This window comes from Dermochelys coriacea, chromosome 3 (assembly GCF_009764565.3).
Source record: "Dermochelys coriacea isolate rDerCor1 chromosome 3, rDerCor1.pri.v4, whole genome shotgun sequence".
NCBI lineage: Eukaryota > Metazoa > Chordata > Testudines > Dermochelyidae > Dermochelys > Dermochelys coriacea.
Genome location: NC_050070.1, coordinates 61,269,932 through 61,297,757, shown reverse-complemented (window position 1 = coordinate 61,297,757; position 27,826 = coordinate 61,269,932). Strand labels below are relative to the sequence as shown.

The 27,826-nt window shown below is 41.2% G+C and overlaps 1 protein-coding gene across 1 annotated transcript in view; it reads right to left on the bottom strand.

Annotated features, from left to right (window-relative positions):
* The window catches only part of MEI4 (meiotic double-stranded break formation protein 4), a 117,089-nt gene extending 89,654 nt beyond the window's left edge, over window positions 1–27,435 (bottom strand). Inside the window, 2 exon segments of the mRNA XM_038396665.2 lie at window positions 6,929–7,177; window positions 27,078–27,435. Coding sequence (XP_038252593.2) covers window positions 6,929–7,177; window positions 27,078–27,120 — 292 coding nt within the window. The 5' untranslated portion in view covers window positions 27,121–27,435.
* Window positions 27,436–27,826: the final 391 nt, after the last annotated feature.

Here is a 27,826-nt window from a genome sequence, read left to right as displayed (position 1 = left end):
CCCAAAATAATGCTGATTGGGAGCAACCTTGACTACCTCATGATTAACAGCTCCGATTTGACACAGCAAGATCCATAGACTTTATGGGAACTTATTACTATAAAAGAAGGGTGTACTGCCATGGAACTTTGGGTTCATTCTGCATCAACATTGGAGCTTCGGACATGTCCAACAGAGAGCCAGCTTCAGTTCCTCCCCTCCCTTGTGTGCAGTTTCACTGTCACTGAAACTGACCAAGCCACACTAATGATTGGTAACTATAAGATCAAGCGGCAGAATTTTTTGTGGAGGGTGAGGATGTGCCTGCATGTGAGAAAGAGAATGGAAGCATATGCTAATTTTAATGCTTAAACTGTACTCTCAATAAATGAGGCATATTACCTTATACCCTTAAAAAAGATTCTGTGTGTTTCTTGTAAGTATAACAATTGGGTAAGACTGGATAATCAATATGCAGAATTTGATGAATAATGGCCATCTAATGGATCTCAATCTAAGAGGCATAACTACACTGCCCTGAGACTGTCAGTGCTCCTGAGGCCTGGAATTTGATGCTTAACTGGAGAAGCAATATTTGTTGAATTTAGTTACCGAATGAATGCTATGAGAGCTGTGAGAGCTATCTGTCTGAATTTAAAGTACTATACAACATCTCATTAGAGAATGCTCCCAATTTTAAATGCAAAGCCTCAGCTGATTGGAGATAGTCGTCAGGACAGGAAATGTAACACTGCTTCCTGAAGACGTTCAATCTTGGTAGTGTTGCGAGGAGCAGAATGAGGTTCCAAGGCCATGCTCTTTCTCCTTGCAAAGTTAGAATAAGGTCAATGCCCTATTTAATGTTGGGATTTGTACAAAAAATACATTGCTTAAACATGAAGAGAACATTATATGACAGAGATTCAACTTTTTTGCTTGGACACCCTTGAACAGACAAAAGCCTTCCTGGAGAAATTCAAATTCATGTGTTACTGATTTAACATAGTAATTAAATATTGACTTTGCATTAACCAGTAGCACATGCTCTATTTGTTGACTTCTCTTTTGGGATCTATAAAAAAAATCACTTTAAAGTATTCATTTTAAACCTTTCTGGTCCCAGATGGAGGATTGGTCTTGCACTAGATGACCTCCTCTGTGAGATAGAGACATCCAAATATCCAACACTAGGTTAAATCAAGTCTGAGGGCTATAGCCTCTTCAGCCAGAAAGGCCTAAACAGTATTTCTGCTGCGTTCTCGTTCCTATCTTGTATATCGTCCAGGGGATCAGTATGAAAGGTGGGAGGAAATATACACAACAGGGTCCTTACCCAACTCTGGAAGATGTCACTCACCACCACACATCCCAGGTCCTGACAGAGAGTCTGCACGGCACTTTATCTAATATTTCCAGATGCAAAGAGTTCAGTCATCAGCCCACCAAATTGGTACACGATGAGTGAGATACTTCTGAGTGCAGCAGCCCCATGGTTAATCTGAATTTGCCAGATGAGCCATGGTGGGCAGTGTGATGGTATAGGGTATTTATCTGTGTCCAGTTATGAATTCCATTTGGTTTTATGAATGCTATTTGTAATTGTAACACCCACGTAGTTCAGGTCACCCATTTTGTAGCAGGAACTTGACATTTAATGGGGAAGTTATGTCTGGAATGCCATAACAGAGCCATAAGAGACCATCACTATTCAATGGTTTTCCACTTGTGAAACAAGGGGGTTGCTACCAGTTGAGCCATTGACTGAGTAGACTCTCTATACAGAAGCTTGTTTGGGGAGAAGAGAGAAGGAATCTCCCATTCGAGACATGTGGCTGAGAGCACTGTTTTTTCCCCCACTTGAGTACAAAGGGATAAAGTTAATTTTCAGAAGGGTATGTGTTGTGACCAGAACTGGTCCGTTATCCATGGAAGGAGCTGTGCACCGAGAGTCTGAGACCTCAATGAATCACGTTTCAGCTGGCAGATCCTATGCTGTCTCCTTCCCTGAACTAAATTAGGAAGCTCTCTTCCAAACAAACAAACAAACATCCATCTAATTCTCCGCATGCACCAGTTGTGGAAGGGGAGAATATACAACTGGAGCTAAATCTTTGCCAATGGAGGTAGGGGGATATTATTAGATAGGTACCCTGCAATTAATGGACAGACATATGCACTTTGGATTACTGAGCAATGGCTAAGTAGGAGATCATAATTCCCAACAAGCTCTAATAAGAACTTGGTTTATATTTCTGTGACACCATTGTTTTCCATTATGGCCATCTTCATCTTCTGTTAAAGACCTTGTACTTGATAGTATTCACAGTATTTCCAACCTCAAGAGATCAAAAATCAGACCCCAAAAATCATGAAATTGGGCCCAAAAATCTTAGGTTTTTCTTTTTTAAAAAAAGAAAGAGACTATATTGTGGTTTTTGCTACGTCTTTTGATTTTTGAACTCCCCATGCCCATTCCCAGTGTGTGCGTATGCGCGTGACATTTAGTGTTGCCCACTCTCCCAGATTTATTGAATAAGGTGATTTTTGTCCCACCCCTTGCCCCTGAACAGGACCTCTCACCCCCACATCTGCCCACCTTTGCCCAGCAATTAATTCTGCCCCCAAATCCCACAAATCAATCCCATCCTCCTAGTTCCCACATTAATTCAACCCCCAAAATTGCCTGTCACACCAACTGTCTGTCTTCTAGCCCCCATATCTGCCCACCACCCATACCAATGCCTCACCCAGCACCCACATCTACCTCACCCCCAGACCCACATCTACCAGGCCTCCAACCACCATCACCCCCCAAATCAGTTTTGCACCCCCGACCACTTACACTTCTTTTACAGCTGCTGGGATTCTTCACGCTCCCCACCCCTGCACCAGCCTGGGGGAGCTGCAGTGGGTCTTGTCCCCATTCCTCCTTCACAAGGTGGGTGTTGCAGGGAGGGGAGGAGGCGGCGCAGAGGAATCATCCCGTTTGCCCACAGAAAGGAAGGAGAGGGGAGGGGGAGCAGCACTGTGCTGTGCTGCTGAGCTCTCTGCTCTCTCCCCCCACTCTCACCTCCCGTGGGGGCTGCAAGTGAAGGGACAGACTCCTCCTGCAAGGCTGAACTTCAAGAAGGAACAGAAGCTTCATGCATCACCAGAAGAAGAGTGCCTATCCCCTCTTAAATCCCATCTCTCACCAAAAACAAAACAAAACAAAAAAGACACCACACTAGGAGAGTCAGCAATAGTGTGTTCATCCTCATCCAGGACCTGTGATTGGCTTCCTTGGCATCATGTGTCTGGGTTTGTCCTAAATCCAAGATATTCCAGGAACCATCCCACTCTGTGCTTGCTTTTGCTCTCACTAACCAGAGCCTAAATCAAAAAGTTTGTCCAGGAAGAGATTAGGGAAGAAGGAAATTCACTTAAGACAGAACTATTGCTATCACGATTCTGGAGAGAGCGCACATCTAAAATTGTATGGTAAAACTTAAAAGCAAAAGGCTCTCCATCTGACATCCTGTCCATCTGGCTTCACTCCCCTAATGGAAATGGGAGAGCAGGGGCTGGTTGCCCTGAGTTCAGCTTTTTCCCTAATCCTACCTGGTTCTTTTCTTGTTCTGCCCCCAAGCTATAAGCAGACTGGAGTACCCATGGATCTGTGGGCCCTAGCAGAAAGAACAAACCTGTTTTAGAGGTACAGAAAAAATCCTTTTAATACAGCAAGTGGCTCTAATAATTCATAACAATTGACTCTGAATAGTAAGATGAACTAAATTAGAAAATGTGGGTGGGGGAAATGTACCCCTTGATGACTTTTGCTAAGATACATGTTGGCTAACTGAATTACAGACCTTCAAATACAACATCATTTACCCTTTAATACTCCATTCACCAGATATATGCTGGAATGATTGGAGCCAATTTTCTGTCCATTTCAAGATTAGCAATACCTTCCTGGAATACCAGGTGTGAGCTTTTCAGATCTCTGCTACAGAGACTGACCCACTTTCTTGCCAAGAAGCAACATGATCTTTGGATTTGATGAGCTCTTATTAATGATGGGTAAGGAAACCTGCCTCAGAGGATAGCTAAATGTAGCTACTTTGTCTTTTGTGCTTCTCCAAACCAAAGAGAGACCGTCAGCTGACCTGAATGTTTTGTGTCCTCTTCCCTGGAAAATTGCCAGAAATCCCATCTGTCATATTTCAGGTTTGAGCAGAAAGGGTAAAAATTCTTGATTAATATGAAACCTGAATTCTTCCATGAAATGAAGGTTGGCACAATTTTCAGGACAAAACTGTTAGAATAAAAGGTAGCAAATAAAAAATTACAAGAGGCAGCTAGCTCATTTCTTGCCTAGCTCAGGTCATCACAACTAGGAGTGTCACTTTGAATTAAAGCAATTCTAAAGAAAGAGTGGCTATTGAACAGTGGTACAGTGTTTTGAATATTAGACTGAATTTCCAAGGTGAAACAATTTCAGGGATTGTATACAGGGTTTGATGGCTTTTAGAACACTTTGAGGCATGAAATCCCACACAGAAGTCATCCATAGATCCTCCGGTAGTAGTAAGTGATGGAATTTGACTCTTCAGTTCAGGGGAGGACAAACTATGGCCCACGGCTCCCTGCCTGTCCTGGCCCTGCGCCACTCCCGGAAGCGGCCGGCACCACATCCCTGCGACCCCCTGATGCGGGGGGCAGAGGGCTCCATGCGCTGCCCTCACCTGCAGGCATTGCCCCCCACAGCTCCCATTGGCCAGGAATGGGGAACAGCTGCCAATGTGAGCTTTGGGGGGGGTGGTACCCGCAGGCGAGGACAGCATGTGGTGGAGCCACCTGCCCTGCCCCACCCCATCCCCAAGAGTCCCTGCTGGGCATGCTGAACTCTTCCGGGAGCAGCGCCGGGCCAGGGCAGGCAGGGAGTCTGCCTTAGCCCCGCTGCACCCTGCTGCCACTCGGGTGCCGCTTGAGGTAAGTGGTGTCGGGCCACAGCCTGCACCCCAAACCCTTGCCCTGAGCCCCCTGCTGAACCGCTCCTGCACCCCAACCCCATGCCCCAGCCCTACATTCATGGCCCTACAATTTTCCCACCCAGATGTGGCCCTCAGGCCAAAAAGTTTGCCCACCCCTGCTTTAGGTACTGTGACATAATTTTTCTTTTCTGGCTGAACTGGAGAAAATTCATAGGTAGCATATGAAAAGGGGAAATGCCCCCATTTGCACAGCACAATGAAGGGAAACTCCAGACTTTCTTGTACTAGTCAGTGAGATTTCATAAAGCGTATTGATGTCCAAGTTGAATGCCTGGAGTTGGATGCCTGATCTGCGGAGATTAAGGGACTATTCTTCTACAAGAGACACAAGTCCACGTAAGGACGAAACAAAGGCTAAATTGGCTACAATCATCAGGGTCAGGTATGTGAACCACCTTCACAGTGACTAAACTAGGGCTGAAAGACTCAATATTTCTTGATAGAGACTTCATCACCCAGAACACATCTGCTCTTCTCTGCCTCAGAATTAATAGTGCCTCTCAAAAGCAGAGCTTCACTCCTCGCCACTGGTTGACTGAGGAGGTAAGACACCTCCGTGGACAAGACTGTAAAATACAAAGCTTGAAATGCAGAAGTTCCAGGTGAACTGGTTTCATTTCCAGTTGGTTGACATGTTCTGCAGACCCCACATCCCCAATTCCAATATCCTTTGTAGCCAGTACAGAGGAGCAGTCTACCCTGATAATGAGCCTCCCACATTCATATCTTTCAGCTCTTCAGAATACTAAGTCAATTGCTGGCAATCTGTTACAAGAAGAGCTTGAGAGTTCCTTTTCTTGAAATACTGCTTAAAGAATAGTAGTGTGTATGGGATAGGGGTATGGAGAAAGGAGCCTGGGAATATAACAGGAAGGAAAGCAGAGATATACAAAAAAAAAGGGACAAAAGTCCAGAAACTGCCATAACGGAGACCCCCAAAACAACACTGAATGCAGATGAAATGAACAGTATAAAAATGCCTATTTTTATGGTGGAGGCTATATCTGTACATCAATCCATCCAAGTAACTATTCACCATTAAGGCTGGTAGCTGAAAAATAAAATTCATCCCCTCCTCCTCCTCCTCATTTCAAAAATTAGGGGAAGGAAACTCCTCCCGTAGACAAAAGTTAAACAAAAACACTAGTGTGAAAAAAATAATGCCACTAAATAAAACTTGACCACATTTTGTTTTTAAAACAGACTGTCCTGTAAGCCAAATCATAGACAGGTGCACAGAAATCTACCAGCGTGTTTCACTAAAGACTGCAGCATCTTGCAACTCAGTCTTCCTCCCCACCAACCAGGCACAATTTCTGGTCTCAGAACTTCTTAAACTTAGATACACATTAGAAAATTAGGATATTATCCTCTACAATTTTTTTCATATAGATCAATATATCACATTAGGCCCAAATTCTGATTTTTAAGCCTGTTTAATGTGGTTAGAGATAGAAAACTAAGTTCATAAGATAGAGTTCCAAATTTAAATATGGTACATTAATGTTCCCATTCAATTAAAACTAGTAGGCTATGGTGTGAAAATTTAAAAAGTCTTGTCATGATACCTTCTGAAGTTATCCAATGTGCTGTAGACCGCAACACAGACTCTGAAGATGGACAGCCAAATCCTATAATATTTTATTTTCTACTGTGAATAAAGTTTTATTTTTTTCTTAACACTAAGTAAATCTCAAAATTTTTACATTAATTCCTGTTATAACTAAAACTAGTGTCTCACCACAGTACATTTTTTGGAAAAAAACAAAAACAATAAAGATTCCTGCATTTAAGACACCTTTACCCATGCATTAAAAAATACTATTGCTAAGCAAAAACATACTGATATTTTGTCTTTCAAATGTTAGTGCAGTGCATATAGATGTTATTCAAAAACAACTTCAGAGACTTACTATTTTCCAAGCAGAATCTTGGACAGATCTTGTTCAAAAGAAGCTCCTGACGTAATCTAAGGACTTCAGCTTCTAATGCTTTAACTTTTGATCTCCATTTAAAATCCTGTCCAGAAATAATTTTAGCAAGATGCTCTGTGTATTCTTTGCTTCTTTTTTCTGGAGGCTTTGAGTGGATAATTGCCAAAGCCAGTGCCAGTTTTGATATTTTCAAGTACCATGCTTGATGTTCTTTTCTGTCTTTTATTCCTATCATATAATGAAAAAGTCACAGTAAGTTTTTTTTTATTTAGTGAGGTATGTTATGTATCTGTTTTACAGATGGGCTATTCCACAGTCAGGCTAATTATCTTTTTCTCGTGTGGCCTTAGATCAATCAACAGAAACACAAATCTAAACAATCACGTATAGCATGAACATGAAACATGCAAAAGTAGCATGCAGGCAATGTCAGTAACCAAATTCAGTTTGGTAGTCTGAAAGTAATAGTGTGAATAGTATGCATCTCACACTGGTTTACCTTAGGAGGAAAAATATGCTAGCAAATATTTTAATGCACATTTTATCCCAACACTGAGTTCTAAACTCATGGATGCAGAATGTGTAATGGATTGTACATATTTTATACAGTACATATTTTGTAAAAAGTGTTAAAAATAAAGGAATATTTTATAAAGATCTTTATAAAATGCCCTTGGCTTGAAAAAATTAACAAAAAGACAGACAGATGTGTTCCAATAAGTTAAATTAGAAATTCTTTAAAAACTGGTTTTCATTCTGTAGCTTCACTGTAGCTTTTATTTTATTTATTACTGCCAGAATATTGAACAAGTGCTCTCTAAGATTTGACACTAGTCTCAACAAAACCGATTCCAAAAACAGCAATGCAGGTAACTAATTTCTCCCCCTCCTTCCCCTCCCCCACCCCTGGTTAATTGAGAAAACTGCAAATTGGGAGTATTGTCACAATTATTATTATTAAAGTTCTTTGAAAATAGAAAAAAATAAAAAACCCACCAAGTTACTTACTGTTTCCTTTCTGAGCAATAATATTGCTTCAGAAGACTCAAACACTTGACCTAGATGGTAATATTGCAGCCTTCCATGCATACAGTTTTGAGTTGCACTAACCTCCCACACACAACACAAGTCATGCTAGCTCAACTTTGCTTATTTTTAGGGCATTCTAAATTAGGACTATCAAAGGACTAAAAAATGTGATTAACTGCAGTTTGAATTGCACTGTTAATAACATAATCTCATTTATTTAAATAGTTTTCTACATTTTCAAATACATGGATTTCAATTACAACACAGAATACAAAATGTACAGTGCTCACTTTATATCGTTGTTTTTATTACAAATATTTTCACTGTGAAAAACAAAATAGTATTTTTCAGTTCACATCATACAAGCATCTCTTTATTATGAAAATGCAATTTAAAAATGTAGAATTTTATGTAACTGCACTCAAAAATAAAACAAAGTGCACTCAGTCCTACTTCTTGTTCAGCCAATTGCTAAAAATAAAACAAGTCTGTTTACTTTTATGGGAGAGAATACTGCTCACTTCTCATTTAGTGTTACCTGAAAGTGAGAACAGGCATTCACATGGCACTTTTGTAGCTGGCGTTGCAAAGGTATTTACATGCCAGATATGCTAAACATTCATATGCCCCTTCATTCTTCAGCCACCATTCCAAAGGACATGCTTCCACGCCGATGATGGGTTTTGCTCAATAATGATCCAAAGCAGTGCGGACTGATGCAGGTTCATTTTCATCATCTGAGTCAGGTGCCACCAACAGAAAGTTGATTTTCTTTTTTGGTTGTTCAGGTTCAGTAGTTTCTGCATCACAGTGTTGCTCTTTTAAGACTTCTGAAAGCATGCTCCATACCCCATCCCTCTCAGATTTTGGAAGGCACTTCAGATTCTTAAATCTTAGGTTGAGTGCTGTACCTATTTTTAGAAATCTCACAGTACCGTCTTTACGTTTTGTGAAATCTGCAGTGAAAGTGTTCTTAAAAATCGAACATGTGCTGGGTCATCATCCAAGACTGCCATAATACAAAATATATGGCAGAGCGGGACACATACAATTCTCCCAAGTTCAGTCACAAATTTAATTAACACTTTTTTTTAAATGAGCATCATCAGCACAGAAGCTTCTACACCAGAGGTCCCCAAACTTGAGGGTCATGCCCCCCCAACCCCTGTCCGCACTCTCCGCTTCTCCCCTGGGGCCAGGAGCGGGGCCGCAGCCGGGGCTGGGAGCAGGGCCGGGCTGCCCCTAGTGAGGAGCAGAGCCACTCCAAGACTGGGGACAGGGCCAGGAGCTGGGAATGCAGCTGGGGGTGGGAGGCATGGAGGGGCTGGAAGGTGCTCTCCCCCCCACTCCGGTCAGGGATGGCCCCTCCATGCCCCTCGGATGTTCCCCCACAACCTCCTGGGGTAGGGGGGCGCACCCCACATATTGGAACCTTTGTTCTACATAGATATAACTGGGAACTCAACAGTCTTTGCAGCTATAGGTGCCTAAATGAGAGCCCTCAACTGTTCTGGATGAATCAGCTGCCAGAGAAGTTTGAGGTGAGGTGTTAGGGAAGCTGTCTTTAATCTCTTCATAACAATGGTCTGAATGGAATAATATTAGCAAACCCTCAACACATCAACTGGAATTTTTTTTCAGGGAACTTCCGCACTGGATCATAGCAGGAATTCATTTTTTATTTATTAGAAATAAACATGACTTCTCCAAGATCAACCAAATCTAAACATTGCAGTGGATAAAAATAGATTTTTCCTTTATTTAATTTTTTTTTTTACTTTTTTAAAATTTAAATTAAAATACAAGGTTTTCTTTAAATATACCTATTTAAAATTCAATTTTAAGTTGAAAATCTATGTTAAGGCCTAAAGTTATTACAGTTTGTTAAAATCATTTACATGATTATATCATTTACATTTTCAAATACAAAAAAAAAATATTAAGCAGTACACATGTGCTACCAAGTTTAAAAGTCAAACCCCTCAACGGTGGAAGTCACTGGCTAAACACTTGGTACCAGAGTTTGTTGAAGTGCTAAACCAGCTTCTGATAGCAGCAGCCTCTACTGCAGGTGCAGAGAGAATAGTTTCTTCATTTCAGTTTATTTTTTTACTAGTTCATTCATAGTTAAGAAACCATTTGGGAGTTGAAAAAGCAGAGAAGCTTATTTTCTCTTCCAGTCTATGAATAAAAACAAGGTCTGAGGATGAGATCTGCTAGTTCTAAATCTTAAAAGACAGTGACCAGAAACAATCTATTCAATTCACTAACTACAGAAACTTCCTTTGTTTAATAAATGGTTTCAGAGTAGCAGCCGTGTTAGTCTGTATTCGCAAAAAGAAAAGGAGTACTTGTGGCACCTTAGAGACTAACAAATTTATTAGAGCATAAGCTTTATACTCTATCGGATGAGCTGTCGCTCACGAAAGCTTATGCTCTAATAAATTTGTTAGTCTCTAAGGTGCCACAAGTACTCCTTTTCTTTTTGTTTAATAAATGTTAGTTTCAAATGCAAAAGATTTTTGGATAAACATTTTTATATATCCAGCATATTTAACATAAGGTAGATTTATTTAATTTTTAAAAAGTTGGTTTTGTACATTAATTAAATTTGAATTTTATCCAAATGAAACTTGACATAAATCACAAGTAAAAAAATCATCCCATAAAATGAGAAATTCATAATTCGTCCTTTCTAACATAAACACAAATGTAAAAAGACTGAATTAATGTAAATTAAGCTATATTTATGTATTTATTTAAATAAACGTATATAGATAATAGTGTATCATTCTGGTTAGCAAAAGAAGCTTCAAATTTAGTATAATAAACTATATTTAGTTGCAAATCAACATATTTTAATGGTTAACAACCAATGAGAATCAACCACTCTTTAGGAAAGTAACTAAAACATACAAATGCAAAATATGATTAATATTGATGATTTAAATCAAGGTTTCTTGCTTGCCTATTTAAATCATGATTAAAATCTAGGACTTAAATAATTAAGCGCTACCAATTGACAATAGCACCCATAATGTACTTTAGGTAACAATACATACTTCACCAAGTGGGGATCCTGAAAAGGAATTCAGAAAAGGCAAGGGATTAGACAGGCAATTCCTTCATTTACAACCTCAATTCAGATATTCCAGTCAATTTTAACACCAAGCAAGAATATAAAAAAGCTTGATCCTGAGAGGTATCGAGTACTCAGGCCTCCATATAGCAAAAGCACTTGAGCACATGTTTAACTTTAAACACCTGAGTAGTCTTGCTGAAGTTGGTGTAATTTATGTATATTCTTAAAGTCCTTTACTGGATTGGGGTCAATGTTCAGCACTTCACAGGATTGAGCAATGAACCGGTAAGGTACAACAGGCAAGGGACTTGTACAAAATGCATTCTGCCCTCGCAATCCAACAAAAGATTATCTTACCCAATACCGAGAAAATAAACCTCTAGACCAGTGGTTCTCAACTCACAGCCCAAAGGCCACCTGTGGCCCAATCAGCACACCGCTGCAGTCCATGTGACATCCTCAGAGCCATACACGTAGTATATAGATGTGTGGATGCTGCCCACCTAACACAGAGAACTGCATACGTGGCCCACAATGGTAAATAGGTTGAGATCCACAGCTCTAGATCTACCCATAGGAAAGCAGCAGCCTGGCAGAAGCAAACTGCAAACACTGACCCAGAATTATCTGTTTCCTTGCAAATCGCCAAACACATAGCATACAAGAGACTGCTACATAATCAAAACTAAAACAACTTTAGGAGCCAGTAATCCAAACAGAGGTAAAAACTGAAGATGAAAATGAGCAGGCACTAACAAATACTTAGTTTTACTTTCAAAATACTGAAACATTTTAGCTACACAGCTTCCTTTTAACATTAATAGGAGTTATGCAGCTAAAACATTGCATGCTGAAGCTAAAATTTACCCAACAACCACCTTTCATGTCAATATTAGCAAAGCAGGTTGAAGGAAGTCAGAAAGTTGTGTCACTCTGCTGTACTCTCAACTCCCCAAGAAGTGTGGAATATTTTGTAGACCTATGGTAAAAGAAACCACTGATGGTAGGATACAAATTGAAAATATGCACATAGAAAGGTATGCATATTTACTGACATTTCTTTTTTGAGAAAATCCCTTCTTTTTGATAGCTATGTTTGTCATAATTGGGTAATTCAAAGCCAAGATCATGTACAGGTCCCAAAAAAGTACATATATATTTTGCAAGTTGCATTGGAGAGCCCTAATTTTGCCATACATTTTAGATGACAACATTGTAATTTAACAATGTAAAAACAAACAAATGCACACTGAATTCATTTAAAGGAGTTAATTTAATCATTGTGGAAAATGGATGGTGTTATCTAATTTATCATCTACTTATTTAGGGCAATTTTACTGCATATTAAGGATTCAAATAAATATGTTTATCAATCATTTCTGGAAGACTTAACAGTTCTGTCAAAATGAAAACCAACTTTGTTCAGCCATTATATGCTGGAATTATATTTTCCAAAAAATAATGAATTTGCTTGTTTTAACTCCAAATGGTTAAAGACAGGGAAAAGACTATAATACATTTGAGAAGTCTGTAAAAGTTACTTTTTTTCCATTTTGTTCTAACACTTTGTTTTTGTACTGAAATTTAACTGTTATTTACAGTGAAACCTCTCTTCCATGGCTAAAGAGACCAGTAAAATAACTAGTATTTAGGAGTGGAATACTTCACTGAAAAATGCATGGAATACTTAGAATTATTGTCATAAAACATGGTTCCACTTTGAGGTGTCATTTTTGTATAACTTATTTACCAATCTGCTCCATGAAAGTTTTCAGTTATATCTGAAAACTTTGGTGAAAAAAAAAATAAAGTTTAATAAGTTTTACTATTGTCAGTTCTACAAAATTAAACACAGTTCTGGAATAGCAAACTGGATTCCTTCCCAATTCATTCATCAACAGAAGTTTTCTTTTTCCGATTGCAGGGCTGTGTGTAACTCCACTCAAAATTATGACCCAATTTATACCTGTGTGACTGCACTGAAACAATAGAGCTGTATTAGGTGTATCAGATGGCAAGAATTACAATTGCAAAATCTTCTACTGTGATACAGAAAACTGCTCTGCCTGGATCTCCATAGGACTCTAGAAGTCAATGGGGACCAACATAGGGGTCTGTCTGTGCAGAGCACCTTGCAGGGTAAGGATCTTTATGACTAGGGTGACGCAAAGAAAGAGCAACTCTTGGGCTTCAGATCCAAAACTGAATTTGCAAGGCTGGCAGATAGAAAAAAAAAACAACAACAAAACATCTTGTCTTCTAAATTGAATACATTTCATATGGAAATTACTGAGACAATAAGCATGGATTCCAACAAAATCTATTTTTACAAAGTTACTTTGCAGAGCAGAACCATATCTGAAGGCAGAGATTTGTCTGATGGAGGAGGCTGTTAGAACATTTTGCTTCCTGGACTGAATTTGGAATACATTTATTTCTGATGCATCTTGAGTCCCTTGTTTTTGTTCTAATTAAAGTTTCAAGTACAGATTGCTCACTACTTTGTCTGCTATATGTCCTGTTCTCATGTTAACAAGCCCTTTAGTTCCAAATTTGCAGAGATAAAAGTAGGTTTGCCTTGGTGTCTGTAGTTTCTCTTTTTTTGAGCTAGTAATAATGGGTGTATCCATTCATTAATGTGATGATCTCAAAGTATACTTTGGTGATGTTTAGATATGGATATGATAAAAAGAAAATGTAAAAATGTTATAGATCTCATTTTTATTGTTTGTGTAAAATGCATGAATGTTAAACTGAGGAGACCAGTTTATGAAATTAGAGAGTTTTATACCTTGTTGATTGTAGTTGCTGGCACCTAGGGATAAAGCAAAATCAATCACACTGACTGGATTAGGGGCCTTGTTTCTCCACACCATTCTACAACCAGCTCCAGCAGCACCATTGCTGTGAAGAGGCCAGTAGCACATGGCCCCAGTGACCTCAAGCCATCTCAAGGACCTACCTTCTCTGGACCTTTGGCACCCTCATAAGCAATATACCCACAAGGATCAACAGTGCCTGTAATAAGCTTAGCAGTGTTTACTGAACTATTTATACATTTACCTGGGACACCCTACATCCAGCCTCCTACCTCTCCTGGCTAGAGTGTTGAAAAGTAACCCCATATATTTACCATGTTGTATGTTTCTGAACATCCCTAAAAGCAAGCAGTAGTGAATGTGACCCTATTCATTCATGGGGAAAAGTGTAGGTAGTTGTGACACTCATTTAAGGTCTGCTAGTCCCTTAAATCTAATAAGGGCTCTCTGGCTGATTAGTGGCCTCAGCTGAGGTATCTTTGAGAGGTACTCTCACCCCACCAGCTGAAAGACTGACCTTGATAAGGAGGAAAAGAAATGGCTAAGGGAGGGCACGTTCTGAGCCCTGCTCAAGAGTTCTGAGCCCGCAAGGCCAGGGAATAGAGGGGGCACATGCTGAAGGAAAGGCAGAAGGACCAAGGTGTGGACAAAGGAAATGCACAAAGACATCATCCTCAGACAGCAAACTCAGATGCTCTGAAGTATTATTGAGAAAAGCCTCTGAAGGCCTACACCACAGCAGCCATTACATTGCCTGGACAATTTCCCCTCCATGAGACCTGAGCCATCCATCTCTCCACTCAAGGCACAAGCATTCCCTGCAATAGTATCTCCTCCACTCAACCCCAGTAGGGGAAAAAAAAAGGAGAGCTGCTATGACTTGCACCTACACTGAGCTGAGATACATCTCAAAGCAAAATGCACCTTGCATTTTGTTTTTTAATCTTTAATAGTCTGCTTACTACCTTGCAATAATTCTAAGTGGTGAAAACCAGGATTTATTTTGTTTTTGGAATAGGGTGGCCTGGCCCTTCAAGAATCAGGAGGCCTGGGCTAGTCAGCCCTGTTCAATAATCCCATGTGTGCCATAACTTGCTGCCTCTCAGGCTCAGCAGGGAAGGACTAACTGGGGTCAGATGATAGCCTGTTAAACACCTGGGCCTCAAAAAATGCCAGAGAACTCAGTTTGGTAGAGGAACTGCAGCTGGCAAGTTGGGCCAAGAAAAATCAGGGGAGTCTAAGCTCTATCCCAGAGCAAGAAAGACAGAAAGGTAACCCAGAAGCAGCTGAGAACTGAGCACAGAGCACAAGCTGAAGAGGAGCACAAGTGAGGAGGAGAAGAACTTTTGATAGTTTGGACTTCTGTTACTCTGGAAGGGGACTGAACTGTGAGAGGGACCCAGCCAGAGGGCTGAGCCTATGAATCCCCGAGACTGAAAAGCCTGTTGAAGGGAAATTGAGGCAGGAAGCACCTCCAAAACCATACTCTGCTGAGATGGGGTGCTATGGGGCAGTACACCCCTCACAATAGATCTGCAACTTTCCAAATCAATAGTCCCTCATCAGATTCCTAAATGTTTATAATCATTCATAATCTGGACATGTACTGTTTATTCACAAAGTAATATAAAACACAAAAAACAGCACACTGGCTGGATATGACACACTATCTAAGTGAAAAGAAAAGGAGGACTTGTGGCACTGTAGAGACTAACAAATTTGAGCAAAAGCTTTCGTGAGCTACAGCTCACTTCATCGGATGCATTCAGTGGAAAATACAGAGGGGAGATTTATATACACAGAGAACATGAAACAATGGGTGTTACCATACACACTGTAAGGTGAGTGAGCAGGTAAGGTGAGCTACTAGCAGCAGGAGAGAGGGGGGTGGGGAGGTGAGAACCTTTTGAAGTGATAATCAAGATGGGCCATTTCCAGCCATTGCCAAGAATGTCTGAGGAACAGTCGGGGGGGATGGGGAATAAACATGGGGGAATAGTTCTACTTTGTGTAATGACCCATCCACTCCCAGTCTTTATTCAAGCCTAAGTTAATTGTATCCAGTTTGCAAATTAATTCCAATTCAGTGGTCTCTCGTTGGAGACTGTTTTTGAAGTTTTTTTGTTGAAGAATTGCCACTTTTAGGTCTGTAATCGAGTGATCAAAGACACTTGAAAGTTATAATTCTTGACATCTGCTTTGTGTCCATTTATTCATTTACGTAGAGACTGTCCAGTTTGGCCAACGTACATGGCAGAGGGGCATTGCTGGCACATGATGGCATATATCACATTGGTAGATGTGCAGGTGAACGAGCCTCTGATAGTGTGGCTGATGTGATTAGGCCCTATGATGGTGTCCCCTGAATAGATATGTGGACACAGTTTGCAATGGGCTTTGTTGCAAGGATAGGTTTCTGGGTTAGTGGTTCTGTTGTGTGGTGTGTGGTTGCTGGTGAATATTTGCTTCAGGTTGGTGGGCTGTCTGTAAGCAAGGACTGGTCTATCTCCCAAGATCTGAGAGAGCGATGGCTCGTCCTTTAGGATAGGTTGTAGATCCTTGGTGATGCATTGGAGAGGTTTTAGTTGGGGGCTGAATGTGATGGCTAGTGGCGTTCTGTTATTTTCTTTGTTGGGCCTATCCTGTAGTAAGTAACTTCTGGGTACTCTTCTGGCTCTGTCAATCTGTTTCTTCACTTCAGCAAGTAGGTATTGTAGTTGTAAGAATGCTTGATAGAGATCTTGTAGGCATTTGTCTGTGTCTGAGGGGTTGGAGCAAATGCCATTGTATCATAGAGCTTGGCTGTAGACAATGGATCGTGTGGTGTGGTTTGGATGAAAGCTGGAGGCATGTAGGTAGGCATAGCGGTCAGCATGTTTCCAATATAGGGTGGTGTTTATGTGACTATCGCTTATTACCACCGTAATGTGCTTCAAGAGGCTTTGATAACTGCCCTTGTGCCAGACTTCTCAAAATCATCAGTCTTTCCAATTCCTCCCTCTAATCTTCTGGTAATATTTCCTTCTTGGCCTCGCAAATATTATATAAAATACAACATGCATCAAGAACAGGAACATTTGGCTCACGAAGATCCAGCCTAGTGCTAAACCATCTCCAGTGCCAAACATATACTCCATGGTCATACTGCAACTGCTCAAGTTAATTCTTTCCTTGCTCCTGTCCCCATGTATGGCTTTATGATGCAAAGAAAAAGGGTAGGCTGGGTCCCCACATTGAATGGGGTTGCAGTGCCAATGTCCCTGCTATCAGCTTTTTGAAAAGTCCTGTACTCCAAAAGATGCACTTTTCATGCATCTCCCCTGGCTACCCAATGTTAATGTCAGTGAGATATCCTCAGTGATGCACCAAAGTTCGCATCACTGTGGAAAAGTACTCCTTTTCTGTTTATGTACTCAGAAGCAATGCCACCACTAATATAGTTAGAGAAGCCCATTGCATCATATCCATCTCGTATTTCCTGCACATTGCCCAAAGTCATAATCCTGTGCAGCACGACAGTTTTAATGGCCTTGCATATCTAGACAACTGCTCCGACTACAGACTTTCCAACATGGAATGGATTGCCTACCACCAATAGCAATCTGGTGTTGTAATCTTCCATTGCATGATCGCCACCCACTTCTCCACTGTCAAAGCAGTTCCCATTTTGGTATCTCTATACTGGTGTCCTGGGGCAAGTTCAGCACACAACTCCAAGATTGTGGCCTGATGCATCCAAAAGTGCTGTAGCCACTGTTGGTCGTCAGATTTCAGCGTGATCTGATCTCACCACTTGAAACTTGTTTCACGGGACCAGAAGCACAGCTCCACTGTGTGCAGCTGCATCTAGTCACTTTCACTCACTGTCTTCATCATCCATTCTTCCTCAGTTTTCTCATATTCATTGCTGTATGACCAGCTGCTGTGCTGGTAGCTCGAGTTCCACAAAGAAGAAGAATCAGGCACTGTCTCTCTAAAATGGACAGAACTCCACTGACCAGTTCAGCATCCATGCTTTTGACAGTGAGATGGCAGCCAGACTGAAAACTAATATGAGGAAGGTCATATTATGGGAATTTTCTTTTTCAGCATGAGAAAAAGACTGTCAGATGGGACAAAGGGAACTTGACTCCAAATTCCCATGATTCCCTGAGAGAAATGATACACTGCAAAAAATTCCCTGAAATTAGCAAAACCAGATAGTGGTGCAGTGTACTGGGATGCTTACCCACAGTGCCACCCATCTTTTGCTGATACAACCTGTCACTCAAGGATACAATGCACCAGTAAAGTTGAAATGAACTCTAGAAAAATAGCTATGTCAACCACTGTTTGCAAGCACAAATGCTACAGATACAACTTTCTAGTACAGAAGTGGCCCCAGTCATTAGGACAAACAGAAATTTAGGGCAGATAAGGGACCTCTCTGAAATGCAGCAGCAGAGGGTTAGATGGGGAACCATCAAGCCTCCACAGATTGACAAGGCCAGATGTTATATGAACAGAGAGGATGGGTAATTACTCACCAAAAATATATTTAATACTTGCGTTATTCAGGAAATATGGGTATACCTTTCCAACCAAGTGCATAAATTTTTGTTAACTATCTTGGAATTCCTCTGGGGAAGGAGGCAGCCCAGCTACTCTGATTGGTGGCATCTCTAGCACAGGTATTCATTCTACAGAGGGTCCAATTCCCTGATAAACGGGACTTGAAAGCAGACTTAGGGGAAGGCATTTCCTAAAGAAGCTGGGAATGGAGTTGGAGCTCCTTATGTCTGGTACAGCAAGGAGACAACCCCCTTTTTTCCAGCCCCATAACCCTCATTCAAAGCATGGGCAGAGGAGTCACCGCAGCAGGCTACGAACCAGCTGAAGAGAAGTAGGAGACTAGTGGCAGCCTTCCACTATTAAGGAAGGAATCATGACCTGCATTGTATGAGTTACTGTGGGCTAGTTCCCAGAGGAGTTCAGTTAATAAAGTTGTGGCCTAATTAAAGCACATTCCTTGTTTTTCTTCCCTCATGTCAGGGAATATAAGGGTGGCACGCTTAATGTTTTCTGAAATCTCTGAACCATAAATATTGCTCTAGTCTACTAAATTAGGGACAGTCACAAGTCAATGAGGCTGAGAAAGTAAGCTCACATCTGGGTCAGGCTCAAGGAAGTGTAAGTTTTCCAATAATTAGCTCTAGAGAACATCAGCCTCTTTATGCAGTATAGCATAAAAAATTGGTCAGACTTTCTCTGCTCAAATAGTTTAAAGCGGTTTCATTTTAAAATCACCAAACTTGGCAAAATATGAAGTCCCTAATATAAATGCATGCTTTGGTAAGGTTGGGAAATATTTGGTAAGCATGGGAATTTGGGAAAATACCTCCAGGTTCCCTGACAGAGTCCAGTGTCCCTACCCCTATCATCCAAGGCTCAGTAGACAGGCGCTAAGTACCTGGAATAATGCAAACAAAGGACTGTCCCTGGACCTTGCTAATAGCCCCCAGGTTTCATACTGGCCTTGAGCGATAGAAGCCTGAAAACTGGGAAAGCCTCCTCCACACCCAAAACCACCCCCCTGCCTGCAAGGATTGAGAAGGAATTGGTAAGAAAGAGGAAAGCCTCTAGCCATGCCCTCTCCTGCACCTTTGGCCTACCCTAACTCTCCTTTAACTGCTACAAAACAGAGGGAAAACTTTCCACATGTGGTTAGAACATAAGAATGGCCATATTGTGACAGACAAATGGCCCATCTAGCAAAGTATCCTGTCTTCTGACAGCGGCCAGTGCCAGATGCTTCAGCGGGAATGATCAAACAAGGGCAATTATGGAGTGCTCCATCCATTATTTTTTTTTGGATGCCACTGCACATTGAACAGATGTTTTCAGAGAATTATCCACAATACCATTAAAAAAAGATCTTGGAGTTAAAAGGTAAGTTAGACCCCATCATTTAGTATATACAGTTCGGATTATTCTTCCAATGTGCATTACTTCACATCTGTCAAATTTCATCTGCCATTTTGTTGCCCAATCACCCAGTTTAGTGAGATCCCTTTGCAACACTTGGAAGTCAGCTTTGCACTTAACTATCTTGAGTAATTTTGTATCAGCTGCAAGCTTTGCCACCCTCCTGTTTTCCCCCTTTTCCAGATTATTTATGAATATGTTGAACAGCACTGGTCCTAGTACTGACCATTTATTCCTACTCTTTGTTTCCTATCTTTTAACAATTTATTGCTCCATAAGAGCATCTTTCCTCTTATACCAAGACTGTTTAGTTTGCTTAAGAGCCATTCATAAAGAACCTTGTCAAAGGGTTTGAGAGGTCAAGTACATTATATCCACTGGTTTCAGAGTAGCAGCCATAGTCTGTATTCGCAAAAAGAAAAGGAGTACCCGTGGCACCTTAGAGACTAACAAATTTATTAGAGCATAAGCTTTCGTGAGCTACAGCTCACTTCATCGGATGAAGTGAGCTGTAGCTCACGAAAGCTTATGCTCTAATAAATTTGTTAGCCTCTAAGGTGCCACAAGTACTCCTTTTCTTTTTATTATATCCACTGAATCACCCTTGTTAACACACTTGTTGATACCCTCAAAGAAGTCTAACAATCGATGATTCCCTTTACAAAAGCCATGCTGACTCTACCCCAACATATCATGTTCATCTATGTGTCTGATAATCCTGTTCTGTAGTATAGTTTCAACCAATTTTCCTGGTATAGACGTTAGGCTTACTATCCCATAACTGCCAGAGTTGTCTCTGTAGCCTTTGTAATACCAATTTTTTTTAAATTAGCTACCCTCCAAGTCATGTGTTACAGAGGCTGATCTAAGTGATAGGTTACATACCACAGTTTGTAGAATTGCCTCTCCTCTTATGCGTTCAAAGACTAGCTGCTCCAAGCAGTCACCAATTGTATCTACAAATTTTATCTCTGCATCCAATCCTGAGGTGACATGTACCCAGTCAATATGGGGATAGCTGAAATCCCCCATTATTATTGGGTTTTCTGTTTTTGTGGCTGTCTGTTATATGACACTAAGTAACATTTAAATAAATTTGGTTTAATTGGTGTACCTAGCATGATGCTAGTGTTTTATTTGTGTAAAATAAATAAAATAATAATAATAAGGGGACAGCTGCAGAATCAGGATGGACTCAAATCCACCTTATGTTCCAATTAAGCAGCTTCTAGTGAATAAATGTGTATTTATACTTCACTATATCCTTTTTAAATAACACTTACAGATATACATTGTGGATATATTTGCTAAGTTTTACGAACTTGAGCCCAAAATGAAAGCTCCAACATACTCATCTTTTTATATAGTGAGCATGTCCAGTTATTTTGCAAATTATAAAGATTAAAATATTAGGTCAAATCTTGATCAAAAGATTTTGATTTTGATTTTGAGCTGGACTGATACTGTCAAACACTTCAACTCTAAAGTTATTTCAGGTTTTAAAAATAAGCCATTTAAGTTACCCAAGAACAACAACAGTTTTTCTACTTTCACCAAAGCTGCAATTTTCAAAAGTGCCTGAGACCTCCCTCCTCACCAGATCTCAGAGCCCAGGCTCCAGCCTGAACCAAAACATCCACACAGCTATTTTTAGCCACACAGCATGAGTGCGACTCAGGCCTGGTCTACGCTAGAACTTTACTTTGATATAGCAACATCTTTCAGGGGGTGTGAAAAATCGACACCCAAGAGACACAGCTATACCAGCCTAATCCCTGGTGTAGACCAGCGCTAGGTCGACGGAAGAATGCTTCCATCAACTTAGCTACCACCTCTAAAGGAGATGGATTACCTATGCTGAGGGGAGAAGCCCTCCGTTTGGTATAGGTAGAGTTTACACTGAAGCGCTGCAGCTTCGCCACTGCAGTGTTTTACAATTAGACAAGCCCTTAGTTGACCTGGGCTTTGAGATTCACTGCCATGGGGTTTTTCTTGCTGTGTAGACATACCTTACGTAACATAAGAACCCAAATTCTATATTCAGAAGTGATTAAGGCTACTGACTTTCAATAAGTCTTAAGTGGCAACATGGCTACTCCTTTAGCAAATGAGACGGGCTCCAAAAATCACACCCTTTTGAACATTTTAACCTACACCTTGAATAACTAAAAATACAAATCCATAAATGAATCATTATACACACACACACCCACACAAACCCTCTCAAAAAGAAAAAGAAAGTTAAGATTACAAAATCAAGCATTTAAAAAAGTTACCAAAAAACAGAATTAAAAGTGCATGGGTCACCTTAGTTTGCCCCACTGGCACAAGGTACATGCATTTGGACTGAAAGGTTATATGAGAAAATTTTAGTTCAAGGTGATTTTTCCCTCCATCAGAAAGTTTACAAACCCCTATTTTAAGCTCCATAAAAATAATGTTGCTACTACAACTCTATGATACATCTTGAATTAACTCCAGAAGTTTGGACAGGTTTGGCCCAGTGCTTTTTGATCAGATTCAGCTGACAGGTTTCCTAGCTATCATCTCTCTAGTGGGCATGTCACTAAACACAATACGCCACAGAAACATCATACCAATTTTTACATATAAGAATATGTAGTCACTCAGGAGTTCAAGTCCCTCAATAATTGAAAAGACTTTTAAACATGTTGAGGCAAGGGAGACTGTGTGCACTATTGGAGCCTTACAGAGATAAAAGGATTTTTTTTCCAGTTTGATTCCCATTAGAGTAGACCAAATATCAAAATCCTAGTGTAAGCTTGAGATTTCTGATCAATTTAAAATTATGTATATATTCTCCCTACAAACTGTTCTTCTTTTAACTTCCATGACAAGCTCTCTTTGCCGTGTCATTTAGAATGATATCTACTGAATCTGGCATGCACCATTACCACAGATTTCCCCTGCCCCACCTGTACGCAAACAGTGGATGGGTCACTACAAAAAACTAATTTCCCCATACTAATTTCCCACTACTGTTACTCACACCTTCTTGTCAACTGTTTGAAATGGGCCACCCTGATTACATTGGCCTCATTACCACTACACAAGTGACTGGTATTCTATTGTTGAGAATAGGCCACTTTCACTTTAATTGAATTGTCTTGTTAGCACTGACCCCCCCACTTGGTAAGGCAACTCCCATCTTTTCATGTATTGTGTATAGATACCTGCCTACTGTATTTTCCACTCCATGTATCTAATGAAGTAGGTTTTAGCCCACGAAAGCTTATGCCCAAATGAATTTGTTAGTCTCTACGGTGCCACAAGTACTCCTCGTTGTTTTTACACACACACACAGGGACATTGTCCCATAAAGTTCACTATTCAGAAACTAAAGAATGACTTAGTGATGCAGGTTTCTAATCTAACTCTCTAGAATTTCTCTCTAAAGGCATAATATTTTTTTTAACTGAATGGCCTAAAACCAGTTCTTTTGGAGACATGAAATTAGATTTCTCATCAGCTTTGCAAGACAGTTCATATAACACAGGCCCTATGTCAAGAGCCTAGTTTCATGCCTGCTGCTAATATTCCTTTGGCTAAACTATAACTCCACCGTAATAAAATATAAGACTGTAACAGACATTATTGATCCTAGGATTAACTTCACATATGCTTTTTTAGTTCATTTTACAATTAACTTTGCAAAGGTGTCTGGACTGACAAAAATTAAAAGTCAAAGAAGGTTCTATTGATAGATAAATAAGAAGTGAGCAGAGGTCACTATGACTAAAAGTAAAGATCTAGGGAGAGGAGGAAAACACATAAACATGGAGAAAGTCAATACTGGAGAAGGTAAAACAGAGAAGAGAATAAAATACAAACAGAAAGTGCCACTATGGAATTTGAAAGAAGAAAAAAGAAACACTAAGTTTACAAAAGCCACTTGGGACTGTGGGAAATAATATCCCCTATTTCTGTTTGAATAGTGCCATATTAGAAGGAGAATGTTATGGTACATACCAAGCTCCACACGCTTAAGAAAATACTCCACTTACAGCAGATCTTTATGATTCTTCCTTAACCTCTTTCTGTGCTTTGATCAGCCTTCAAGATTATTCACATAAGGATACAGACCTGCAACTGATAGTCACTGCATTTCTCCTTCTCTAATATCAAATCAATACACTGACCAAAACCCCATTAACCTCTTCCTTACCTATCATTTTCATTATGTCACCTCCCTATTTGAATCCCTCCATTGATTCCCCATCTTCCAACAAATCATGTTAAAGGTTTGAAGGTGAAGATGAGAAACTTGGACAGTGTGCGTTTCCTTTCTTACCTGATTGTGTCTTTTCTCATTGTCCCCACCCTTCTGCCTCATCAATTATGCAGTCTTGGTCCTTCAGCCTCTTTTTCTAAGCCACAGTTCCACACTGAATGCTGAACTGGTCTGCAAGACAGGCCCCTAACCTCTTCTCCTTCCACCCCCCCTACTACAATCACTTCCACCATAACACCTACAAGAAATCAGCTGGAGCAGCAATTGGGGATAACTGTCTCTTCCTTTTTTATACTAAAAGGATTGATAGTATGTTGTCTCTTCTCTTCCCCATCCACCCCTTCACTTGTTTTCTTCAGTTGTGAGCTCTTTGGGGCAGTGATGTGCCTCACTATAGGTCTGGAGAAGGCCTAGCACAGTAATAGAAATAAATAAAAACAGTAAATATGCCAAATATTAGTTTGTCCTTCTATCTTACCAGCAAATGTGTCAAACTGTTGCCCAGATTATTTCCCAAATACAAGCAATGCCTGTTTGAATATTTTAAAAAGTGTCTCTTCACTTTCTATTCTCCCTCCCACGATATAATTTTCCATGTGTCTTGATCTTCACCTTAATCTTAAGAAACAATTAGCGTTCTTCCGCTTGCCAGACCTGCCTATAATAAATAGCGAAAGAGTCAAACCCACTCAGTGTCAATATACTGACTTATCTTTAACATAAATGTTATCGGATTTGTGATGTGTGACAGATTGTTTGACTATATTAAAATAGAATTATTTAGTGCATTTAGTCTCTGTTACTGCCATTACTTTCAAAGACTCTCTCATTGCTAGAAAAATTGCTGCAGTTTAAGACTAAAAGTTCCACCCCAAGGTTTTTTTTTGTACTTATATAATTTATGACAAAGTTGTTGGCTTACATTTTTACACAGGAGAATGAAGATATTAACTCCTATGTATAGAACACACATACCAATTTTCATTTCAGAAACTTTTTTGTTTTAATGAAGTTACAAGGAACAGAACTTTGCTGGATTAATTCCCATTTTAAACTTTAAATAAGCTGGTGGACACTGCCATTATTCATGCATTATTAGATTAGAAGCTAGAAAGATAATTATGCAAGTGAACACTGACAAGTGTTATATAATTGTATAATTAATTTATAAAAGTTTAAATTTTAACAAGAATCTTATGTCGCACCAATTACAGATATTAATCTGGTAGATTTGTTAATGAGTTTCCTCTTACTAGAAAGAGTTTGTCAGAATTTAAGGCCATAAATCTCTACTCTGTTACACCCATTTTACATATCAGTGTAACTCTACAGAACTGTAAAACAGGAATGCTTGGAGATGAGGGAATATCTGTAAAGAGAGAGAAAAAGGGTGCTGGGAATCTGTAACAGTGACTAATGTACAGTGGCCAGAATCAATCCTGAAAATGTCATGTGGCAATGGCAAAACAGGGATAACTGAAGGGTGTGCTGGAGATATTTTTGGAAATGTGTACGTTGTGGCAGATAGAATAGTGATCAGATGCAAATTGCTCAGGTTTAACACTGGTGCAAGGGGATGGAGAACGAGACCTTGACTGCAAATTTACCTACAGTATGCAAATAAACCAAGAACACACTGGAACTAAAATGTCTGAATCTCTATTATCTATAATGCTTTGCACTGCCATAAGACCTTTCATTCAAGAATTTCATTTACAGAGATTAATTAGGCCTCTCAACATCCTTATGTGGTATTTAAGGAACTTCTTCACCTAGACCCTAAATAGAGCAATTACTGGGATCAAAAGAAAAGGAGGACTTGTGGCACCTTAGAGACTAACAAATTTATTTGAGCATAAGCTTTCATGAGCTACAGCTCACTTCATCGGATGCATCCGATGAAGTGAGCTGTAGCTCAAGAAAGCTTATGATCAAATAAATGTTAGTCTCTAAGGTGCCACAAGTCCTCCTTTCCTTTTTGCGAATACAGACTAACAGGGCCGCTACTCTGAAACCTGGGATCAAAAGAGGCAGTTAACAGCAGCCCTTAGCAAGAGATCAGTACACTTGGCAATGCATGATAGAGCCCTGTGTGGATAGAAAATTTGTACCTGCACCCGATCATCAAAAATGGTCCCTGGATAAAAAAGCAGCTATCTGCAGATTTGCAGGGCTCTGTCAATTGAAAGGGCATGGAGAATTTCTACAAACAGAAGGCCTGGGATATACACACAGGATAGGTTTCAGAGTAGCAGCCGTGTTAGTCTGTATTCGCAAAAAGAAAAGGAGGACTTGTGGCACCTTAGAGACTAACAAATTTATTAGCGCATCAGCTTTCGTGAGCTACAGCTCACTTCATCGGATGCATTTGGTGGAAAAAACAGAGGGGAGATTTATATACACACACAGAGAACATGAAACAATTCATGTTCTCTGTGTGTGTATATAAATCTCCCCTCTGTTTTTTCCACCAAATGCATCCGATGAAGTGAGCGTGAGCTGTAGCCCACGAAAGCTGATGCTCTAATAAATCTGTTAGTCTCTAAGGTGCCCCAAGTACACACAGGATACAGGCCCTAGTTTTATGAAAATGTGCCATGGGCTCCTCACGGATACTGAGCACAGCTGAGACCTCTGTGGATCCCCTCTGAAAAGGAGCAGCCCCCGTGAGTCCAGGGCTGCCAGCACCAAAGGGGCGGACCCACCCCGGCCACGCGCGCAGCTCGCCGACCCCGACAGAGCCGCGCCGGCTGACAGCAGACGGGAGCCCGTACTGGGCAGCGCTCGGGCTCGCCCGGAGCCAGCCAGCCCAGGAGCGGCGCCGCGGGCCGCCCCGGCGGGAGCGCACGGGGCCTGCGGCTGCGGTAGAGCAGGCGGCTGGTCTGCAAGGCCTAAGCGGCCCTCCCGGCATCAGCCCCGGCTCCTCTCGGGGCTGCGCCCCTCAGGGCGGATATCGGGAACCGCCCGCCGGCAGACACCCACCTGCAGAGGAGCCCGGGACGCCCGCGCTGCCGGCCGGCTCCATCGAAGGCCTCGAGGCTAGGAGCCGCCGCCGCCCTCACGCTCCCCCGCCTCGCTCGGGCACGCGGCCGCCTGCAGGGCACCGCCGGCCGGCACCCGGGAACAGCCCTCAGGCGGGAGGGGGACAGGCGGCGAGGGGGCTGCCGGGGCTGCCCGCGGCGTCGGGTCCCTGCGCGGGGCACGGCTGGAGACTTATTGTCCGTGCAAACCGGCTGTTACCCCGCTGAATAGGTGGGCGCCCTGCAGCTCTGCTGACTGTGCTCTGCCCTTAACAGGTGAAGCCTCCCTAGGGACTCGGCAACGCCGCCCCGGGTATCATTGTCCCCCCCCCCCCCCCCAACACACACACACACACACACACACACACCTCTGCAGCATTCCCCCCCCCCGCACCTGCTCTGCTACTCCCCTGGCCAGGAGTCTGCTCTGGTAGGGACCTGCCTGCCACACCACTCACTATAGCAGATGGGCAGTGCCTGCTCTTTTCCAGACCCTCCCTTACTTCCCCCCAACCCCTCTTACAATTTCATATAGGCTAATTCAACCTCTTTCGGTGGGCCAGACCTGTTTCTGAAGGGGAAGAGTTACCAGATTTCCACTCATCTAGTTTTATCTCACTGGAGTCAAGGTACCTATTTGTCACCTGAAATGTCCCTGCTTAGAATATTTTGGTCCTGACCAGATATTATAATGGGCAGCTAACACCAGAC